Source organism: Megascapheus bottae, chromosome 7 (genome assembly GCF_031878675.1).
Source record: "Megascapheus bottae isolate mThoBot1 chromosome 7, mThoBot2.hap1, whole genome shotgun sequence".
Classification (NCBI taxonomy): Eukaryota; Metazoa; Chordata; class Mammalia; order Rodentia; family Geomyidae; genus Megascapheus; species Megascapheus bottae.
In genome coordinates this window covers 41,261,563-41,282,116 of record NC_143515.1, presented here as the reverse complement: position 1 = coordinate 41,282,116, position 20,554 = coordinate 41,261,563, and the positions used below count along the sequence as shown (strand labels likewise).

The 20,554-nt window shown below is 42.1% G+C and overlaps 1 protein-coding gene across 1 annotated transcript in view; it reads left to right on the top strand.

Moving 5' to 3' along the window:
- Positions 1–18,072, top strand: part of B3gnt2 (UDP-GlcNAc:betaGal beta-1,3-N-acetylglucosaminyltransferase 2) — a 28,886-nt gene extending 10,814 nt beyond the window's left edge. Inside the window, exon 2 of the mRNA XM_090336838.1 lies at positions 15,568–18,072. Coding sequence (XP_090192964.1) covers positions 15,577–16,770 — 1,194 coding nt within the window. The 5' untranslated portion in view covers positions 15,568–15,576 and the 3' untranslated portion in view covers positions 16,771–18,072. The remainder of the gene's footprint in view (positions 1–15,567) is intronic.
- Positions 18,073–20,554: the final 2,482 nt, after the last annotated feature.

Here is a 20,554-nt window from a genome sequence, read left to right as displayed (position 1 = left end):
TCTTTCTGTCTTAGCTTGTTGAGTACAAGTGTCACCATACCTCACTGACTCTTTATGGCAGGAAAAATGGCATCATGTCTTTTATTTCCTAGTGCTTAGTATTAAAGTGATTGTTTTAAAATTTTTCTACCTCTGTTTACAGTCAGTTATTACAGCCTGTGGAACTAAGTAGTGGAGGTGATGTCATTTAAAAAGTCAATCTAGAGTTTGAGCTCAGGCGAGGAGGCTCACACCTGTAATCCTAGCTACTCAGAAGGTTGAGATCTGAGGATCACTGTTCAAAGCCAGCCTGGGCACAAAAAGTCCATGAGACTCTTTTCTCCAATTAACTACCAGAAAACCAGAAGTGGTGCTGTGGCTCAAGTGTAGAGCTCTAGCCTTGAGCTGAAAGCTCAGGGACAGAGTTCAAGCTCTAGGATTGACCGAAAAAAAAAAAAAAAACTCTTAAGGGAGTCATCTTTAATTTTGCCTGATTATTAATTGGAATTTTGATGCATTTTTCTATGTACAATGACATTAGTCACTTTTTTTGTGTGTGCCGGTCCTGGGCCTTGAACTCAGGGCTTGAGCACTGTCCTTGGGCTTCCTTAAGGCTAGAGCTGTACCATGGGAGCCATAGCATCATTTCTGGCTTTTTTTCTATATATGTGGTACTGAGGACTCAAACCCGGGTCTTCGTGCATGCTAGGCAAGTACTCTTACCACTAGGCCAAACTCTAGGCTCATTAGTCACTTTTTAGTACCTATAAGAAAATACTTTTTCTTAATTTATTTCACCAGCTTTTCTGTATATGTACCTACAGGCTTGAGTAGAGCCACCTGACATTAAATTAGACACTGGCTGCCTCCCTGTAAGCCCTATCTCTAGACACAAAATTGCCAAGCTAGGGCTGGTGGCCTACTTACATCCAGAAGCAATTACACAAGGCCAGTTTATATAATGAAATTCTGCTTGAGTCCAGTAGAGAGATTTATGCATGAGCGTTTTTATTAATTTTTAATTGCCTTCTTCCTCCCTTCCCCCATCCCTTGGGCCTGTGTTTGTTTATAGGTTTATTTAATTGTGTGTGACTGTTTCCTGAGAGATGTTTTCAGGTGGCTTACTGCCTTGAGAAGGTAGCAGGTAATGTTCTCCTAATGGATGGGGTATTTGAAGGGAAACAAATTGAGAAAGGCTTATGACTCTGACAGAGAGGACTGGCCAGGAACCAGGAGAGAGATGGTTTGAGTGGGCCTGAGCTAGGTGCTGGTGGCTCATGCCTCCTTGCTACTCAGGAGGCTGAGTTCTGAGGATCAGAGTCAGCTTGGGAAAGAAAAGTTGGTGAGACCCTTATCTTCAGTTAACTACCAGAAACTGGAAAGGGTGCTATGGCTGAAAGTGGTAGAGCATTAACCTTGACCTACCTGAAGCGCTCAGATACAGAGTTCAAACCCCATGACTGACAAAACAAAACAAAAAACAAGTGGGCCTAGAAATTTAGGTCCTGTATATGAAATTATCCAGTAATGATTGTTTCAAGCAGTTTGAAGACTCTTGATCAATAAGGTCAAACAAAAAAGATTTTCCTTTTAAGTAGGTCCTTTTCCCTTTATTTCCTTTACTGTCATTAGATTTATTGCCTGTTGAGAGGCAGACTGTTCTAGAGATACAGCCCAGACATCCTGTGGAGTGTCAGACATGTTATCACAGAGTGCTAATTCAGAGCAATGTGGGTGAGATGTTGCAACAGAAGGAATTAATAAGAACAAGCTTAAGTGCAGTGAGAATAATGGGACAGAGGAAGTGAGTGGGATGAATGAACTCGTTGTTGTTTGTTTGTTTGTTTTTGTGTTGATAGCTAAGAATTGAAACTGTAGACTGTGGAAAAAGACCATGTCACTAAATAATTTTCATTACTGGATTAACAATCCTGCTAGGAAATGATGGCAATCCTGGTTCTTCTCCTTGCTGATGTCGCTTCCTCCTGTGGCTCTTTGCTCTTCCTGGTAATGGATGAGCTGTGATCCCTGTATGGAATGTGTGTATATCTTTTTAGAATTAACCAGGAGGTCAGACTGTCCAGTGCTGGTTGGTCAGGACGGCTACTGCTGGCTCTTTGGTTGTCTTCCTGTTATATGCTGACCGTTCTCTCAGAGCAGGATGGCTAGGGTCCATCTAGGTCCTTGGGGTTCATTTCAGTGAGGCTGTGGTGCTGCAGGGTGGTAGAAGGAAGGTTCAGTCCCTCTCTGTATAAATAGCTCTGCCTGAAGGCTTTGCCTGAACTTGAGTGCAACTAGATGAGTTTAAGTTCTTCTGATTTCTCCTTTTTTAATGGAAATGAATCAAAAGTTATTCATGAGTTATAAAACACATTAGCAGGAAATCTTAACTCTGGCACTGAAGGGACCTGTGTTATTGGACTAAGGCTTCCTTGTGTGGGAGTGGTTCCCACTCAATCATTTTGTTCACACCATTCCTTCTTAATTTGATTTAAAAAAAGATGTCAATCCCTTGGATTGTTTCACTTTCCTGGATGTTCACACATGCAGTGATTTCTGTTCCTTAATTTTCTTTCTCTCTTTCTCTCTTTCTCTCTTTCTCTCTTTCTCTCTTTCTTTCTTTCTTTCCAGTCCTGGGCTTGAGCTCAGGGCCTGAGCACTGTCCTTGGACTTTCTCAAGGCTAGAGCTCTACCACTTGAGCCTCAGCACCACTTCTGGCTTTTTTCTATGTATGTGGTACCAAGGAATCGAACCCCGGTCTTAGTGCATGCTAGGCAAGCACTCTACCACTAGGCTAAAGTCCCAGCCCTTAATTATTTTTAAAAAGTGTAATGTCATTTGGGGTTCCTTGATGTCTTCTTTAAGTGGCATTGTTGCTGGTGGACCATGTAAGAACTTAAAGCAGGGTTGGCTCCTCAGTCCACAAACTGTGTCCATGAGGATTAGCTTTCTGACCTCAACCTAACTGCTTCACAGTTTTGAGCTTGTTGTGAAGGTTAAGTGAGAGGAGAGTGTCCTGACATAGAATGGGAAAAGGATACAAAGAGTAGGGAAATCAGGAAGGAAGCTTGTCAAGTGGGTGTCAGGTAAGGATTGGTCAAGTATGGACCACTTCACAATGTCCTTAGATGTGCTGTGAGAGCTTCATTTAGTCTGACCTTCCTTTTTGGTGGCCAGTGAGGGTACATGGAATGTCTTGGTTAGACACTAAAATGCCTTCAAAAGGTTGTGCTCCCTTTGTAATTTTCAAAAGAAATGTTCAGATGATGATGAAAAAAATATGCTTATAGTAAGTTGCTCTCATGTCTTTTGATGTTAGAAATAGCCTGTGCCTCTTGGTTAGCAATTGGTAAGAATGTTCCTGTAAGTTGTCAGAAATGTGTGTGTTAGAGGTCTGATGAAAAGAGACAAAGCAAACCTGTGCTTTATAGAAATTACGTCTTAGTGAACACATGTCCACTTTATTTATGATCATCGTGGACATCTGATTTGGAGTCCTTCATTTCTCCCTTATGTTATATTCCCATGTGATGCAGTTTTCAATTTTTAAATAGAAATGTGAGAGAAGACTTGTCTCTACAGTCTATCCAGCAGCAGCATGTGTCAGGCTAGCTGTGAGCAGGACTCTTCTTCCTAGGAGAGACCCTAGACCCCACCAGCAGCTCCAACCCATTCTTTCTAGGGTGGCCTCAGTGCCTATCTGCCCTTGATCTGGCTGTGTTAGTTGGTGCTGGCAGATACTGTGTGATCCCATCCCACCCCATGCCTGTTCTGCTGGCCCTTGAATTCTGTATTCTGCCCTGTGCAGGCCTGACTGGGTCCTGCTCCAGTCCCCTACCATCACCCAAAGAACACTCATTTGATTGTCTGCCAAGTCAGGGTACAGGACTTACGTTTTCTATCCTTTCATCTCTGGAGTTAGAGATGATTTGGGGTGGATGATACAGACTTTTATGACTTGTGACAACAAATGGCACATGACAATAATATGTGTCAAATTTTTGCTGGTTGTTGCCTTGTCTCTGAAAATGGATCTGAGTCTTTTGTCCTCTGTGTAAACTGAGGGTTCTTACTCCTTTTGCAAGAGGAAAGGATTTTTCTTTTTGAGCGTGTTGTCTACACTGTGAATGTGTATGTGAGACTGTAGATTGCTAGAGAACCAGTGATTTCCCTGCACTGCGTGGTGGCTGTAGGACACAGCTTTCACCAGCACACAGCTGCTGCTTTTTCCACTGGCAGCAGTGGTGAGACAGGAAGCCTGAGACAGAGTTGTCTGTACTTTGTCCAGCCTGCATCATATCCTCTTCCAGAGCCTGTGATGTACTCCTGGCCAAATGGGATGACCACCTAGTGAGCTGGCCACTTAATTCGTGTCCTAAGCACTCCTTGAACTGCTCTTGTTCACCTGTACCTGTACACTCATTTGCAGCTTCTACAGGAGGAGGCCACTTTCATTGCCACTTCCAGTAGCACCCTGATACCTCCCTCTGCCTGCCCGCCCTCCATTCTGTGTACCAGTTCACCTATCCATCCCTTAACACAGAGGGTTATTCCTGCTTCCCTGGTGACCGTGGACCATCTCAGGAACTTTTCCACCATCAGCACTTTCTTCAACAAATTTTGAAACCCTTCTTTTCAAACTGGTCCTTTTGTGGGTACTTTTCATCTGTAAATGAAAAATCACCTTGTAAATTTTTCTCCATCTTCTCAGTTACACACACATCATATCTTTGTATAATTAAGCTTTCCTTGCTTGAATCACAGACAGGTTTATGTTTCCAGACTGAAAAACGTGCAGACCAGCTAAGTCTGCAGAGTCAGTGTTCAGAGCCCCCTGAGGTTGCACTGGGAACCTGCTAGACTCTACTTGCTTGTACATGGCTCTTAGAGGTTGGAGTGGAAATGTTTATCCCACACCACATACAGCTTTCTTAACAAGGGCTTTTAAGCCACCTATATCCTTCCCCAGAGGGGACTATACCAGCAATCATTTCTACAATGATTATTCCCTGGTAAGTAAATAGATACCCCCTGCCCCCAGGTTGTAGATCAGTATTAGGGCATTTCTTATATGTTCACTATCTTTTCCTTGTAGGTAACATTTGCTGAGGGCTAGTGGGGAGATAGAGTTCCCCTCCCCCCATTTGGAGGTGGGGAAGAGGGTAGCTTGGGTTTGCCATGGAGGAGAGCTGGAACCTTACCTGGAAGCATTGCTGAATCCCACACACTGCATCTTTACACAGGAGGATGCTCGGTTGGCTTGCTTTGTCATATGTAGGCCTGACTTAGTTGCATGGCCTGCTTAGTTGTACAGTGGCCTGACTGAGAATGAGGGCTCAACTGCACTTCACAGCCAATTGCCTTTTCAAGTCTAACTCTTATCTCCTCAAGTCTAATGTGAACTATTTCTAAAACTCCTCGAGTTCTAGAAAATCCTCCAAGTTTTTTCCATTGTATAGATCTAATTAGCCTAGTTCTATTTAATTCCAACTGTGCTCATGACCTTGACCACATGACCAACACCTCTGTCCCTTTGATAAATCCTGAGTGCCCTTCACATGACAATTGCAAAGTGTTGTGGTTCAGGATGATCGATCACCTTGATGATGGCAGATGACTGTCAGCTGGGCCAACTGGGCTAGAAGAAGACAGATTCTCTGATTCCCAGAAGGTTAATGTGATAGTCAGACCAGCCATTTTGAGTAAATCATCTTTTAGGGGAGAGAGAGATTATGAGGCCCTGAGCTTAAGCTCTGGTTGCAGAGTAGAGAGTAATTAGAAAGTATTGAAGTGAATAGTGGCCTAGGGTGAACTGAACAGGAGAGGTGAGAGATGGGATGTGAGGGATGTGAGCCAAACACTGCACTCCTCTTGGAGCCAGGAAAAGAAGCAATTCAGAGAAATGCCGGGCTTTTCAACCAGATACTTGGAACTTGACCTATAACAAGTGGAGGCCCAACTAGAAGGCTGCGTTGAGACATTCTGAAACCATTCAGAAGCTTAAAATGGGGAGTCCTCCTTTTATAGGTGAACTAAGTATGGCAGTAGACAGAAGAAAACTTACTACAGAGGCAGCCAAGAACACCACCTGATACATGTGCTATCATTTTAGTTTTGGGTAGAGGAAGCAGAACCCCTTAAGAACTACTAAACATCCATGACATGGTCGACAGCAAGTTGATGTGGTTGGTTATGTCATCTTCATTTTATAAGGAAAAAGGTGAGACTGAAAGAAGTGAAATAACTTGCCACAGGCCCAGCAGAATTGAACTCTGATCCGACTGAAGATGCTAGACTGGTTTTCAGACTGAAGAGGGATTAGGACATCTCCACCCTCAAACATCTGCTAGCCTTCTTCTTCTTCTGTTGGCCTTATGGCTTGAAGTCAGGGCCTGGGTGCTGTCCCTGAGCTATTTTACAGCTAAGGCTAGCACTCTAGGATTAATTGGCGATGAAAGTCTCATGGACTTGCCTGGGCGGGCTGGCTTTGAACCATGATTCTCAGATCTCAGCCTCCTCCTGAATAGGTAGGATTACTGGTGGGAACCACCAGTGCTTGGCTACACTAGCCTTAACTTAAAAAACAAACAAACCCAATTACATCGATTACATCTAGGAGCTGGTGGCTCATGCCTCTGTAATCCTAACTATTCAGGAGGCTACGCTCTGAAAATCTCAGGTCAAAGCTAGCCTGAGCAGGAGAGTTCATGAGAATCTTACCTCCAATTAACCACCAAAAAGCTGGAAATAGAGGTGTGCACCTTCAAGTGGTAAAGCTGTAGCCTTGAGTAAAAAAGCTCAGAGACTGCACTCTGGCCCTGAGCTCAAGTCCCAGGATATGCACTCATGCGCGCGCGCGCGCGCACACACACACACACACACACACACACACACACACACACACACACACAAATACAAGTTATATATTCTTCCTACTAAGGACCTAAAACACATTCAGTTTATTAAAGGCAAGAAACATTGACTTCTCTGTGTTATTATTTTGTTTCCTTGCCCCCCCCTTTTTGAAAATTCTGTGTTTATTTGGAGAGTAAGTCCAGTGGCTAATACCATTTTTTGTCTTGACTTGTTTTTCATTGTTGACAATGGAATCCAGGATCTCCTTCTTGTATTCGAGGCAAATGCTCTACTACTGAGCTACACCTCCATCCCTGTGATTAATTTTATTTTAAATGACAAATACAATTTGAACAAATTAGGCACCCTGGGCTTTGAGGGAGGCGTAACAATGAGTACCAGAACATGCCCTGCCAGATACTTTGATCCGCAATGCTGCCTGTGGCGATATTGTAGATGAACAGATTCATTAGAAATACTTTTCCCTTTCAATTTTGGTCATGAAGGGAAAAATTAATAACTAGGCACCAAATTCCTTAAACTTAGCTTATAATTTTATGACTTACAGACCAGAAAATAGAGGGAGACACATAGCCTTGGGCCAGTCTCTCGAGGGAATAGGGATCCCTGGCGTTTCCTGGCTCCAACCCTGGCCTATTGCTTCTCTTGTTAGGGAATGAACTTTAGGGACAGCCAAGGCCCTCTGGTCCCACTGAGCTGCCACACTCATGCCTCCTCAACTGCCATCTGCAGCATGATGCTGGGAGCTCTTTCCTCCCCCAGAACCACTTAGCTGCACATGGTTTGTGCCCCTGTTTGTCTGAGCAGAGCTTGGGAAGGGCTGGCGAGGAGCAGACAACAGATGTGGTAGCATAGTAGGTGATGTTAAGAAAGCCACTCTGGACAGGCTTCTAGAGCAAGGGGCTTAAGGAGACTCCATATCTCTTGTAATAGGCCTTCTGTATCTTTGAGCATCATGAGTTGTTATGTTTGAGCAGGATGAAGGACCTTTTCAAGCGGATGCTGCTAACTTACACACTGCTGGAGGTCAAGCCACAAGCTGGGATTCCTCAGTCTGGTAGGGTAGGAGTTGGTTGATTCTTTCAATTCATGATTACAAGTGGGTTCTGCCTCTCTTTTACCCTTAAATCTGTGTGTTAGGTTTTTTTTTGTTGCTGTGATAAAATACCTGAGATATGGCAACTTAAAGAAGAAAAAGTTTCTTTTGACTTACTATTTCAGAGGCTTCAGCTCATGTTCACTTGGTTCTATTACTCTGGCCTGTGGTGCCACAGTTTATTCTGGAGGGGAGGAAAGGAAGTGGAAATGTGACTCAAGTCGTTGGTCCAGCACCAGCCTTGAGGAGAAGAAGCCAAATGAGAGTTCGAGCTCTAGTACTGGCACAAAACAAAAAACAAGTGACATAGAGAAAGGGGGGAGGGCTCGAGGAGGGGGAGGGGAACCTTCCAGTATCCCTTTCCAGGACATGCCTCTAGTAATCTCTTACCTCAAAGACTGACTTCTTAAAGTTCTTATCCCCAGTTAGTGGTACAGGCTGTCCATTAAGCCTTAATTTAGCTCATTGGTCTTGGAGGTTGGAGACATTTAAGATCCAAATCATAAAACCCTGGTATTTAGGGGAGCTACAGGGCATGTTGGCCTGGGCTGTAAGTATGTTGCCTAGGGTGTGTGCCACTGGCGTTGTTCCTTTTTCCGTGTTCCATGAGAAGGCTGCTGCTACCCTCGTCACACGTGCCTGGACTGATGGCCAGCACTTTGCCTTAGTGGTTATGGAGCTTTTAGATCTGGAGAGAACCTTTTAGCATCATCCACTTGAGTGGCTTCCAGGCCCGGGTCCATGAATGAGACAGTGGCATCATTTTGCTATGTTACAGTCTAGAAGAAAATTGAAAATCTTCATGGCTGGAGTACTGATGGAAGGCCTTTCTTAATGCTGGAGTATTGGTCATCTCCTGTGGGTGGGCAGGAGGGAGGCCCTAGGGAGTCCAATTATGGCTACTACTTAATAGCACAACAGGCTAATGGAAAAAATTGATGTCTTTGATGATGGTTTTGAGGGGGATGAAAAACAGCCTCTTAGTTAAAAAACTAAGGGGCAAGGGTGAGAAATGGCTTCTATAGGTCAGAAAGTTTGCAGGTGTCACTGTTCTTATGGTTTGGTAATCTTTCCCTACTTTCTAGTACAGGACGTAGGAACCAGGGACCAGACACACAGCTCAAATCCTTACTCCATTGCTTGCTGCTAGAAACCTGGGATTCTCATTTTCCCCATTTCTTCATATGAGAGGAGAGGAGAAAGTTGGTCTACATTTTGCTAGAGCATTAATTTAGTAAATGTTACTTTTCCTTGTCTTCTGTATCTGGGTTTTGACTCTTTATAATTTGTTAATTTTTTTTAACTTAGTAAGTATATAAAGCTTTGAAAAATGTAAGAAGATTACTACTGAAAAAAAGACTAGCATTTCTTCAGTTTCTTTTATCAGAAGCCTGTGTGGCTGCATTCACTTGAAGTGTAGTTTAAACCTCATACACTAGAACCTCACACATTGCTTGGGTTTGAATCCTAGCTGAATCCACTTACCAGTTTTGTGACCTTGGGCAAGTTCAGTCCTCTGTACTCAGTGTCCCCCCAAACTGAAGGGGTGTTCAGAGTAGCTGCATCCTTGGATTGCCTGTTCCTGGTGCACACTGCCTAAAATAAAACAGATGTGTTCACATGATCGGAAGCAGGAGTCAGTCCTTTCTAGTCCATGACAGCCTAAGGAGAAGACTGATGCTGCAGAATGGGGTGACAAAACAGTGCAGGGGTCAGGTAGGGTGATTAAGGGTATGGGGGGGGGAGGGGGGACCTGGTCGCCGCAGATGGGCTGCCTGAGGTGGGAGCCAACGCATCATCGGGCATGCTATGGTTCCCCTCCTGGGGCAGGTAGTCTTCAGATGTGCAGCAACGGTTGTACCTCTGAGGTGTGGGTTGATGTGGCAGCTGTTGGGCAATATTCCAGAACAACAGGCCTCCAGTTCCGCTGCTCTCCATCAACTGGGCCTGTGCCTTTGTATTTTTAATCTGGATAGTCACATAGTTTGAGCACAATGTCAGTTCTGTCTTGCAGTCCATTTTTAGCAAATGTTTTCCTGCTCCCACATTGTCTTTCTAAACATTTTAGTTGCAAAATAAGGAAGTTGTGTTTTATTAAACAGAGAAGTGTTCAAGTTAGAAAACTGCCTCTGAGGTAACAGTCTAAGGTCATTTTTTGTCTGAATATGGAATTTTTTCTCTTGTCCTGCCCATGTTGGGAACAAAGTGAAAAGCTAAATTCATTGTTTGAATATGGGATTGTTCTCTTGTTTCTATTACAATAAAAATTCCAGGTTTCACCATGAGGATTTATATATATTTTCCCCCAGCTTTGGGACAAGTAATTTTTCTTCAGATTCTTTTTAAAGTGTAACTTCCTGTTCAAAAAAGGACACTGAATTGGGTTTTATTTCTGCAGTGGGAATAATTAGTCAAATACTTAGCTTTTTCCCACAGATGCTTTATAGGAGTCATGGTGTTATATCTCCTTTCTGTGCACTTCAGTTCTTCCCGAGAGTCTAAAAGCAGAGTGCTCGTGAAGAACTGTGCCTGAGTCCCAAGTGAAAGCCAACATCTAATCTCTGGGAATTGAGAATAATTGCCTTTTTTACCCTTCCTCCTCAAGTGGTCTTGGAAGAAATAGCCTTAGCAAGATCCTTAGCAAGTAAAGCAAACTGAGCCCTTTTGCATTTAGTCTCTTACAAGAAAAACTGGTCCTCTTCTGAAGAGGCAGAAGCCGGTATGTATGGCTCCCATTTTCCTTGCTTTGATGACTTGTAACATCAGCTGTACATGGCCCCAGGCGTTGGGTCCTTTCAGTCTTTTGCTTTCTCAATGAAGTCTCTCAGACTTCACTGTGGACCTGTGCGAGGTTATGAGAATGCAGTTGTGCCCTGTAGAGGAAGAGGACATGCAGAGAACCCTACCAACATTGGGAGGCAGAAGGTCTCATCTCACTTAATTCTTACATAATACTTCCCGGACCTCCATTTTCCTTCCTGATAGTGTGGCATCCTGTCAGCCTTCAGGAGGGATGTGCTGCAGGTGGGAAGTGGGCAGGAGGATGCCTTGCAGATTGAAGCTTTGAGACAAATGCAAGGTGAGGATGGGGAAAATTAAAGGCCGCGTTCTAGCAGATGAGATTGGTCATTATAACCAAGGCCAGCAAACCTTACGTATTAGTCAAAGTAGTCTCAGCAAGAAGGTCTGGTGGCTTCATGACAGAAGCTTCCCGTGGTGTTAGGGCTGCATCCCAGTCATCCCTGTCCTCCCCGTTAATTGGTTGTATGACTTGTTAGCTTACCTGCAGTCTTTTTCTTTTTTATGTATCATTTATCCTGAATCTTTTCCTAGACAGAGAAAGCTCTTGAAGTTCACAACCTGCTGTGTTTTCTTTATATAAGCTATTGTCTTTTACCTTAGAAATTTCAGAAACTGTCTCATTTTACTGGGTTGAAAACTGATGCCTAGTATTTGATCGCTGCCTGTGAACAGTATGTGAGTACTTTCCAAATCTTTCCTTATTATAGCTTTTTTTTTTTCTCCTTTCATCCTCATTCCTTCCCTTGTTGCAGCTTTCAGCTTAGGTAGAGTTCATGACCTAGAGGCCAGTAGTGGTATGCGGGAGGGCTGTTTTGGCATTAAGAGAGCTATTATAATTTAGAAATAACCATTTTTTTAAAAAAAGTATTTTGGAGCCAGGAACTTGGCCTAGTGGTTAAAGTGCTTGCCTAGCATGCACGAAGACCCGGGTTTGATTCCTTGGTACCACATGTATAGAAAACGCTGGAAGTGGTGCTGAGGCTCAAGTGGTACAGCTCTAGCCTTGAGAAAGTCCAAGGACAATGCTCAGGCCCTGAGCTCAAGCCCAGGACTGGCAAAAAATAAAAAAAATAAAAAATAAATAAATAAATAAAGTATTTTGGCTCAAATCTGGAAGTTAAAAGAAGAAGCAGAGCCGGCGGTGGATCACGCCTGTAATCCTAGCTACTCAGGAGGCTGAGATCCGAGGATCAAGGTTCAAAGCCAGCCCAAGCACAAAAGGACCTGAGATTCTTATCTCCAATTAACCTCTAGAAAATGGGAAGTGGGCCTTGTCTCAAGGGTAGGGTGGTAGCCTTGAACTGAAGAGCTCAGGGATAGCACCCAGGCCAAGTACAAGGCCCATGACCCACCAAAAAAAAAAAAAAAAAAAGGAGAAGCAACAACAGCAATTAATTTAACTGTATCTGTGATTTATTTTCTAAAATAGATGATGTAATTATTTACCTGCATCAGATACCTGTGCAGTTCCTGTTCATTTCCGTTCTGCCCTTGTGAGTTAGGCCTCTAGCAAGACGCTGAAGGTTGCCTGCCAGGCAGACTCATACCTTTAGGGAGCCTGTAAGAAAGAAAGCTCATGAGTTGTCGCCATTGCTGTGATGATCCCAACTTTCCTTTTTTTTTTTTTTTCTTTTTTTATCTTCCCACACGATTCCCAATGTTGAATATTATTGAGTGAATAAAGCAAGGATCAGTGCCTCTTGAGAAAAAAAAAAAGAAGAAAGAAAGCTTGTTTGATTGGAGCTAACCTAAAGAATCACCCTCTTTAAGAACTGAGGTTTAGGTATAGACAGTTCAAAATTATTCAGGAAATATGACCTAGGGTGCCTTTAAACTATAAGGAGTAAGAAATGTCTGGTGGTTTCCTCCTTGGAAGAGAGGTACAAGAGGGCACTTCTTTCTGCTGGCTCAGTCTGAAGAGGTAGAGGTGAGGCGGGAGGCAGCTGAGGGAGTGAGGAGAGATGGTGTGCGAATGGGAATCTACTGACTCATCTGGCATGCCTGTAGATATAATGTGCAAACGTTTGGGGGCTTGGGCTAGAGGCTGGTAGAAAACAAAGCTGGGTGAAGTGGTGGTGAGTACCTGTAGTACCAGCTATTTGGAAGGCTGAGGCGGGTGAATTGCTTGAGCTTTGGAGTTCAAGGACTCTGTCTCTCAAAAAATAAATAAGTAAAGGGGACTCTGGGCACTCATGGCTCATTTCTGAAAATCCTAGCCACCCAGGAGGCTGAGATCTGTGGGTTGAACTTCAAAGACAGCCTGGGAGGGAAGACTGTGAGACTCCTATCTGCAATTAACCACTAAAAAGCCAGAACCTCTGGAGCTGTGACTCAAGTGGTAGAGCACTAGCCTTGAACAAAAAAGCTCAGACAGCACCTAGGCTCTGAGTCCAAGCATATTTTTTTTCTTTTACATACATAAGGAAAAGAAATACAGCCTTGGTACCTGTGGAGATTAGTTTGACTCCAGAACACCAGGAGTCATGGATATCCAAGTCTCCTATATAGATGTCATTGTCACCCATATATCCTCCTGTGTACTTTTAAATCATACCCACTAAAGTATAAATTATTATGCTGCGGTATTTAGGGAAGAAGAATAAATGCGAAAAGCCCAGGTGTGTTGGGAAAGACCCAGCTGTTTTTCTTTGAACATATTTGGTCTGTGGCTGTGGAGGGCTGACAGTATGTCCTAACTGAAGCTGTTTAGCAGTGGTAAATAGAAACCACTAGGTTGAGATGTAGTAGATTTTAAGACTCATGAACATCTGTGGATTTTTGCTGTAGATTCTTTTGATCTGCCCTGGATGTCCCACCTGTAATTGTTTTACAGCATCCACACTGTGATCAGTATCCTTTCACCTAGGGACTGTTTACTAGACCCCAGTAAACTTAAAAGATCCACTTGTATTTTTGAAAAAGTAAGTTTTGCTCTAGACTTAATTAGACAACTTTGTTTCAGGGGCTGGAGAAGAAAGGCTGCCATTAGAATCTGATGGCCTTGGGCCTGGAGTTTAGCCTAGTGGTAGAATGCTTGCCTAGCATGCACAAAGACCCCGGTTCGATTCCTCAGTAGCACATACATAGAAAAAAGCCAGAAGTGATGCTGAGACTCAAATGTAGAGCTCTAGCCTTGAGAAAGTCCAAGGACAGTGCTCAGCCCGTGAGCTCAAGCCCAGAACTGGCAAAAAAAAAAAAAAAAAAAAGAATCCCTGGCTTTAGCTGAGCCTCCACCTCTGCCCCTGAGAGGAGAATACACATGCCTAGTGGTAGATTCCTACTTGTGTAATTTACCTCAGAAGAAAATCTGTATTGTTCCTTATTGTGCATTCCTTTTGACTTTTGAGTCATCTTAATTGCAGGCTTGTCTGATTCGTTGTGTTTGTTCAGGCCATCTATTTCAGTAGTGTTAGGATCTTAGAATTGTTCTTTAGTTTTTGTATGTTTGTTTGTTGTTCTTCCTCTGTAGCTCACAGCCTAAAATCCTTTGAGATTTCCTGGAATTTCATTAACATTTCTCTTTCTCATCATGCACAGATTTTCAGGGTTCATGGGTCAAACCCTTACATCAGCACACGCACAGTACCTTCTACACCCCAAGAAGTTCCCTCCTGACCCTCTCCAAACCCCAACTCTATCGTCTTTTTTTGGAATTCTATATCCTAGATTTGTTTGCTTGTTCTTGAAGTTTATATAAATGAAAATTTAAGGTCTGGGGATCTAGCTCAGTGGTAGAGTGCTTGGCTAGCATATGCTGGGTTTTAAGTTTAAGCACTACAAACAAACAAAATCTTTAAAAGAAATTTGAGGTCTGGCTTTCACTAATCGTGTACTGTTGGTGCCAGTAATTGTTGTTCTTATTATACCATGGGTTTTTTTTTTTGTTTTGTTTTTGCCAGTCCTGGGCTTGAGCTCGGGGCCTGAGCACTGTCTTTGGATAGAACTCTACCACTTGAGCCTCAGCACCACTTCTGGCTTTTTTCTATGTATGTGGTACCAAGAAATCGAACCCGGGTATTCGTGCATGCTAGGCAAGCACTCTACCACTAGGCTAAATAAACCCCCGGCCCCTACCATGTTCTTTTGATGCTATTTGGGTAGTCTCCATTTTGGTTTTTGAAACAACACTGTTAGGAATCTTCATTTTTTCTCTATTTCTTCATGTTTTCTCTGTTGCTTAATACATTTCCTAACCTTGCAACTGAACAAGTGTCTTAATTTCTCTGCCTCAGTTCTGTCATCTGTAAAATGGTAGGTTGGGAAATAATTCAGGGTTAGGGCCAGTATTGTTCAAAAAACGAAGTATGATAGATATTTAAAGTGAATGACATGGAACAATATACATTTCAGTACACAAATGTGTGTATTGGATCACAATATAAAATTTGTTATGACAATTTGTAAACAAATCAGTTTGCAAAGTACTGGTTTATGTGTACCCTTGTAGGCAAAGTAATCAGCCATGAGGTTGGTTAGTAATCCTTACCTGTGCTTTCTGGGTATTTAAAGCAATGGCAATATTCACTGTCATTTACATAGAGCTTACTATGGGTCAGACAGACTTCTAAAAGCTTTCTGTACAAAACCATCTATTTTCTACAGTCATCCTACATAATGGGATTAATTATCATTGCTTTTAATAGACAGGGAGGCTGAGACATCAATTATGCTGTCAGTCTGAAACCACAACACTAGAGAAAAAGGGCCATGATTTGAACTGGAACCAGCAAGTCTGAAGTCTTTGCTCTTAAAGTAAATGAGTTAAAATGTATTTGCAAGTTGATAATCATCACACCCCTTCCTTTTATTCCAGATATGAGACATGAGTGTTGGACGTCGAAGAGTAAAGTTGTTGGGTATCCTGATGATGGCAAACGTCTTCATTTATTTGATTGTGGAAGTCTCCAAAAGCAGTAGCCAAGAAAAAAATGTAAAGGGGGAAGTAATAATACCCAAACAAAAGTTCTGGAAAACATCTACCCCTCCCCAGGCATACTGGAACAGAGAACAAGAGAAGTTGAACAGGCGGTACAATCCCATTTTGAGCATGCTGGCCAACCAGACAGGGGATATGTATGGTCCTTCAAATATAAGCCATCTGAATTTTTGTGAGCCTGACCTGAGGGTCACATCAGTTGTGACAGATTTTAACCAGTTGCCAGACAGATTTAAAGACTTTCTTCTGTATTTGAGGTGTCGAAATTATTCACTGCTTATAGATCAACCAAATAAATGTGCAAAGAAACCCTTCTTATTGCTGGCAATTAAGTCCCTCACTCCTCATTTTGCCAGGAGGCAAGCAATTCGGGAATCCTGGGGTAGAGAAACGAATGTGGGCAACCAGACAGTGGTGAGAGTTTTCTTGCTGGGCCAGACTCCTCCAGAGGACAACCACCCTGACCTTTCAGATATGCTGAAATTTGAGAGCGAGAAGCACCAAGACATTCTGATGTGGAACTACAGAGACACTTTCTTTAACTTGTCTCTGAAAGAAGTGCTCTTTCTCAGGTGGGTGAGTACTTCCTGCCCAGACGCCGAGTTCGTGTTCAAGGGTGATGACGATGTTTTTGTGAATACCCATCACATCCTGAATTACTTGAATAGCATATCCAAGAACAAAGCCAAAGATCTGTTTATTGGTGACGTGATCCACAATGCTGGACCTCATCGGGATAAGAAACTAAAGTACTACATCCCAGAAGTTGTTTACTCTGGGGTCTACCCACCTTACGCTGGGGGCGGTGGCTTCCTCTATTCTGGCCACCTGGCCCTGAGGTTGTACAATATAACTGACCGGGTCCATCTGTACCCCATTGATGATGTCTATACTGGAATGTGCCTTCAGAAACTGGGCCTCGTTCCAGAGAAACACAAAGGCTTCAGGACATTTGATATTGAGGAGAAAAACAAGAATAACATTTGCTCTTACGTAGATCTGATGTTAGTACATAGTAGAAAACCTCAAGAGATGATTGATATCTGGTCTCGTTTGCAAAGTGCTCATTTAAAATGCTAAGCAGTATAGAAGCTCAATTTTGCATAGAAAGGCATATGTTGACTACTACTTATGTTGTATCCTCACTTTAGGGTAATTTCTCTGATAAGCCATCAGAATTGCCTTCAGTAATAGTGGATATCCATGTGAGGGCTTCTGAGCCCTTCAATTTGGTACTGTTATGACAAGGGAAAGCTGATGATGATGTATTCATAGGGATATATAGGATCAATGGTTCTGATCCTTCCCGTTGACTAGTGATCACTATTTTCTTCTTTGTGCCCCTTCTCATCTGAAATAATAAGTTTCTAGAATTTGGCTGTTTTAAGTTATTTTTCTTTTGCCCTTTTACATAATACTCTTTACTTCCATTATAACAACTACCTTATCTGTAATCTAGGTGTTGATGTACCTATTGGCTACTAAGATTCTGTTATACAAGACCCAGAGATTTTTGTAAAATGGAGCTGCATTTATTTCCATGATATTTGGATGCATGTTAAAAAATTGTCTAAAAAATGAACTCTTGTCAGAAATCTCCTGCCACCCAACAGTATTCTCTTGTGTTCATTTTGCAAGACGAAAATCACCATGTATCACATCCAGTGTATTGTGTTGTGGTCTTATGGTTATGATAAGAAGCAAGATGTTTTAATTTTTCTTGTATTTCATTTGCTGGGTGGTATGATCATAATTATCTAATTGTAGTATTTTGAAAATCATCAGTGTGGTTCCATAATGGCCAACTGAAGATTGAACCGCCCCTGACAATTACATAGGCTAATGACTTTTCAGTGTGGATCAGAAAAAGCATATGCGACTTTTGAACTTGTGGTGAAAAGATAGAAGTTGCAGATCTTAAGTGATTTTTCATCTGAAAACTCCAGGATTCTATTCTTGCCATATTGTCAACATTGTTACTTACATATAAGATAATTGAGTAGTGATTGCTTCCCTGTCTCAGTGTAGAAGTGCCTGTGTTTTTATTTATTGTTCAGATCAAAGACCAAAACATTTTCTTAAATATATTTTATGTAATATTTTATTTGTATACAGTGTTGTTGATGAAATATTTAACTAGAGCATGATATTTTAAAAGTTAAGGTATAACATTAAATAAAGCTGTTATTTTTTGAATTTAAAAAATTGTTTTTGGGGGATATGAACTACTAGAGTCGATAAAATTCTGCCAAACTATTGCTTATATGTACTCTCTCATAACCTGCTTTCATAAAATATTTTTGTGTTTTTAGAGATGAGGATTCTTATCAGATAGAATCTGGAGACTGTATAAAAGTGGGAATAAAGTCACTGTATTTTTAATTATTGTGTGTACTAATCTTTATTTTTGTGTATTTGATTACATTTTTGCGAAGAGGCCATTTTTTTCCCCCAGAAACTGTTCCAGTAACATTAAACTGTAAGTCTTTCTCTAGCTCAGTATGTAATCTGTTTTTATCCTTAAATCTCTTGCATACTTTTTTACTTAGTCATGAAGGTTGTAAGCATTGTGCTATTTTCAGTGAGTTTAAAGAATTAGGGCAAGATACAACATTGTACATTGTATAATAAGATAGTACCATTTAGAGTTGGTAGTTGGTAAAATATTGAGTCAACTTTAACCAAGTTTTAGGAAGTAGATATTACTAATGTTTAGTTAAAAAGAATTAGGCCAGGAGTTTGGCCTAGTGGTACAGTGCTTGCCTAGCATGCATGAAGACCTGGGTTCGATTCCTTGGTACCACATACATAGAAAAAAAGCCGGAAGTGGTGCTGAGGCTTAAGTAGTAGAGCTCTAGCCTTGAGAAAGTCTAAGGACAGTGCTCAGGCCCTGAGCTCAAGCCCAGGATTGGCAAAAAAAAAAAAAAAAAAAAACTGAACTTTATTTAGAGCTAATAGTAAATCTGAAAATTTTTAGTTATTTTGACTCAGATCTCAATATACCAAATATAGAATTTAGGGGCTTTTAATTTTTTTATTTTTTTTGGGTTGGTCGTGGGGCTTGAACTTTCAGCCCGAGTGCTGTCCCTGAGCTCTTAAGCTCAATACTATTGATTGCTTACCATTTGAGCCACAGAGCCATGTCCAGTTTTTCTGGTGGTTAATTGGAAATGAGAATCTCATGGACTTTAGTGCCCAGGATGGTTTTGAACCGTGATCCTCAAATCTCAGCCTCCTGAGTAGCTAGGATTACAGGAGTGAGCTATTGAAGTCCAGCAGGTACTTTTGTTTTTAAAGAGCTCGGTAAATCTGGTTTGCTCATATTACATGATGAATTACCATATTCTTTGTTAAATCTGGTTTGCTCATATTACATGATGACTTACCATATTCTTTGTAAGATGTAGCATTTTTTACATACTACTAAAAAATCATCAATCTAAATATACCCTTTGTATAATGGTATGATGTAGAAGTATTAAAATAGGACATTATATGAGATTAACAAATACAGCATTAGTTTTTTTTTTTAATTAATGTACTATATTGTAAGATGGAGTCTTAGCTGGGTGGCTAGACAGCTGTAATTCCAGGACTAGGTGGTGGAGGTAAAAGGATCTTGAATTGTAGCTTAGCCTGGGGTGACATGGTTAAACTTTGTCTCTAAATAAGGAGAAAAGGGAGTCTTACTCAGTTGTGTTTCCTGGTTCTCTTAATGGGTGTTCAGCAGTTTTTGTCCCAATCATCTATTGTGGCTTGAGCTTTGGCAATTCCTTTCTTCCTCTTGTTGAAGGATGATGTGTTGATTTCATGTAAGCAGCAGAATCATTTTGGTCTTATCTAAGTTGATCAAAGAGGCATGCAGCAGCTTTCTGGTAGCCGCCCTTTGGGGAGTGGAGAAGTGCTCATACCCTACTACAGCAATAAGCCACTTGGAGAAATCTCATATTAAGTGTAGCAAGGACTCATTCCATTGCACCAGAAACCTGTTGTCCTGGGACTTTCTAGTGTGTCAGCCAGTAGTCACCTTTCTCCAAACTCTCCTTGAATTTGACCTTCTGAATCATTCTACTGACCTATCATGAATAACCCTGATCTACAACCCCACCTTCTTTCACCTCTTTAAGAGCAGATCAGAAGCCAGGTACTGTTGGCTTGTACCTATGATCCTAGCTACTCAAGGGGAACTCAGTTTGAAGCCAGACCAGGCTAATTAACCAGCAAAAAAACCTAGAAGTGGAGGTGTGGCTCAAGTGATAGAACACTAGCCTTAAGCAAAAGAAGCCACATTAAAATGCCTGTCTCTGAGTTCAAGACCCAGTATCGGTGCATAACTCGTGTGCACAAACACAATGAGAAGAGTACAAGAGTTTCGTTAAAAGCTCTTTCAGGAACTACCCCTCCCCACAAGGCTCATAGTGTAGCAAGTTCATCTTGTCTTAGATGAGTCTGCTGGCCCCACACCCATTCTAGACAGCAATAAGTGAGCCCTGGCATTTTATGAGAGGACTGAATTGACCAGCGTTTTTCCTGTAGTAGAAGGTTGAGGAAAGGGTCTCACAGATTTAGCAGGAAGAGAACAAGTAGTCTTGATCCCAGAAGCTAGAGCTACCTGCCTTCCTCTTCTTAGATCTGTGTTGGGGTGTTCAACTCATCTGTTCCCCACCTAAACACTGTATGGTCAGCCTAGTAGGTAAGCATCTGAACTGTATCTATGTGGGTCCAAGTGTTTGCGAGGGCTGGTCCAGCTGTTAGCACTGTCACCCAGACTGCCCCCCTCTAAGAGCTGGGTACCTTTTCTTGGGTTCTGCTGGGAACGCTGACCCCCTCGTCCTCCACAGCTTCCCACTCACATCCTGGCCTG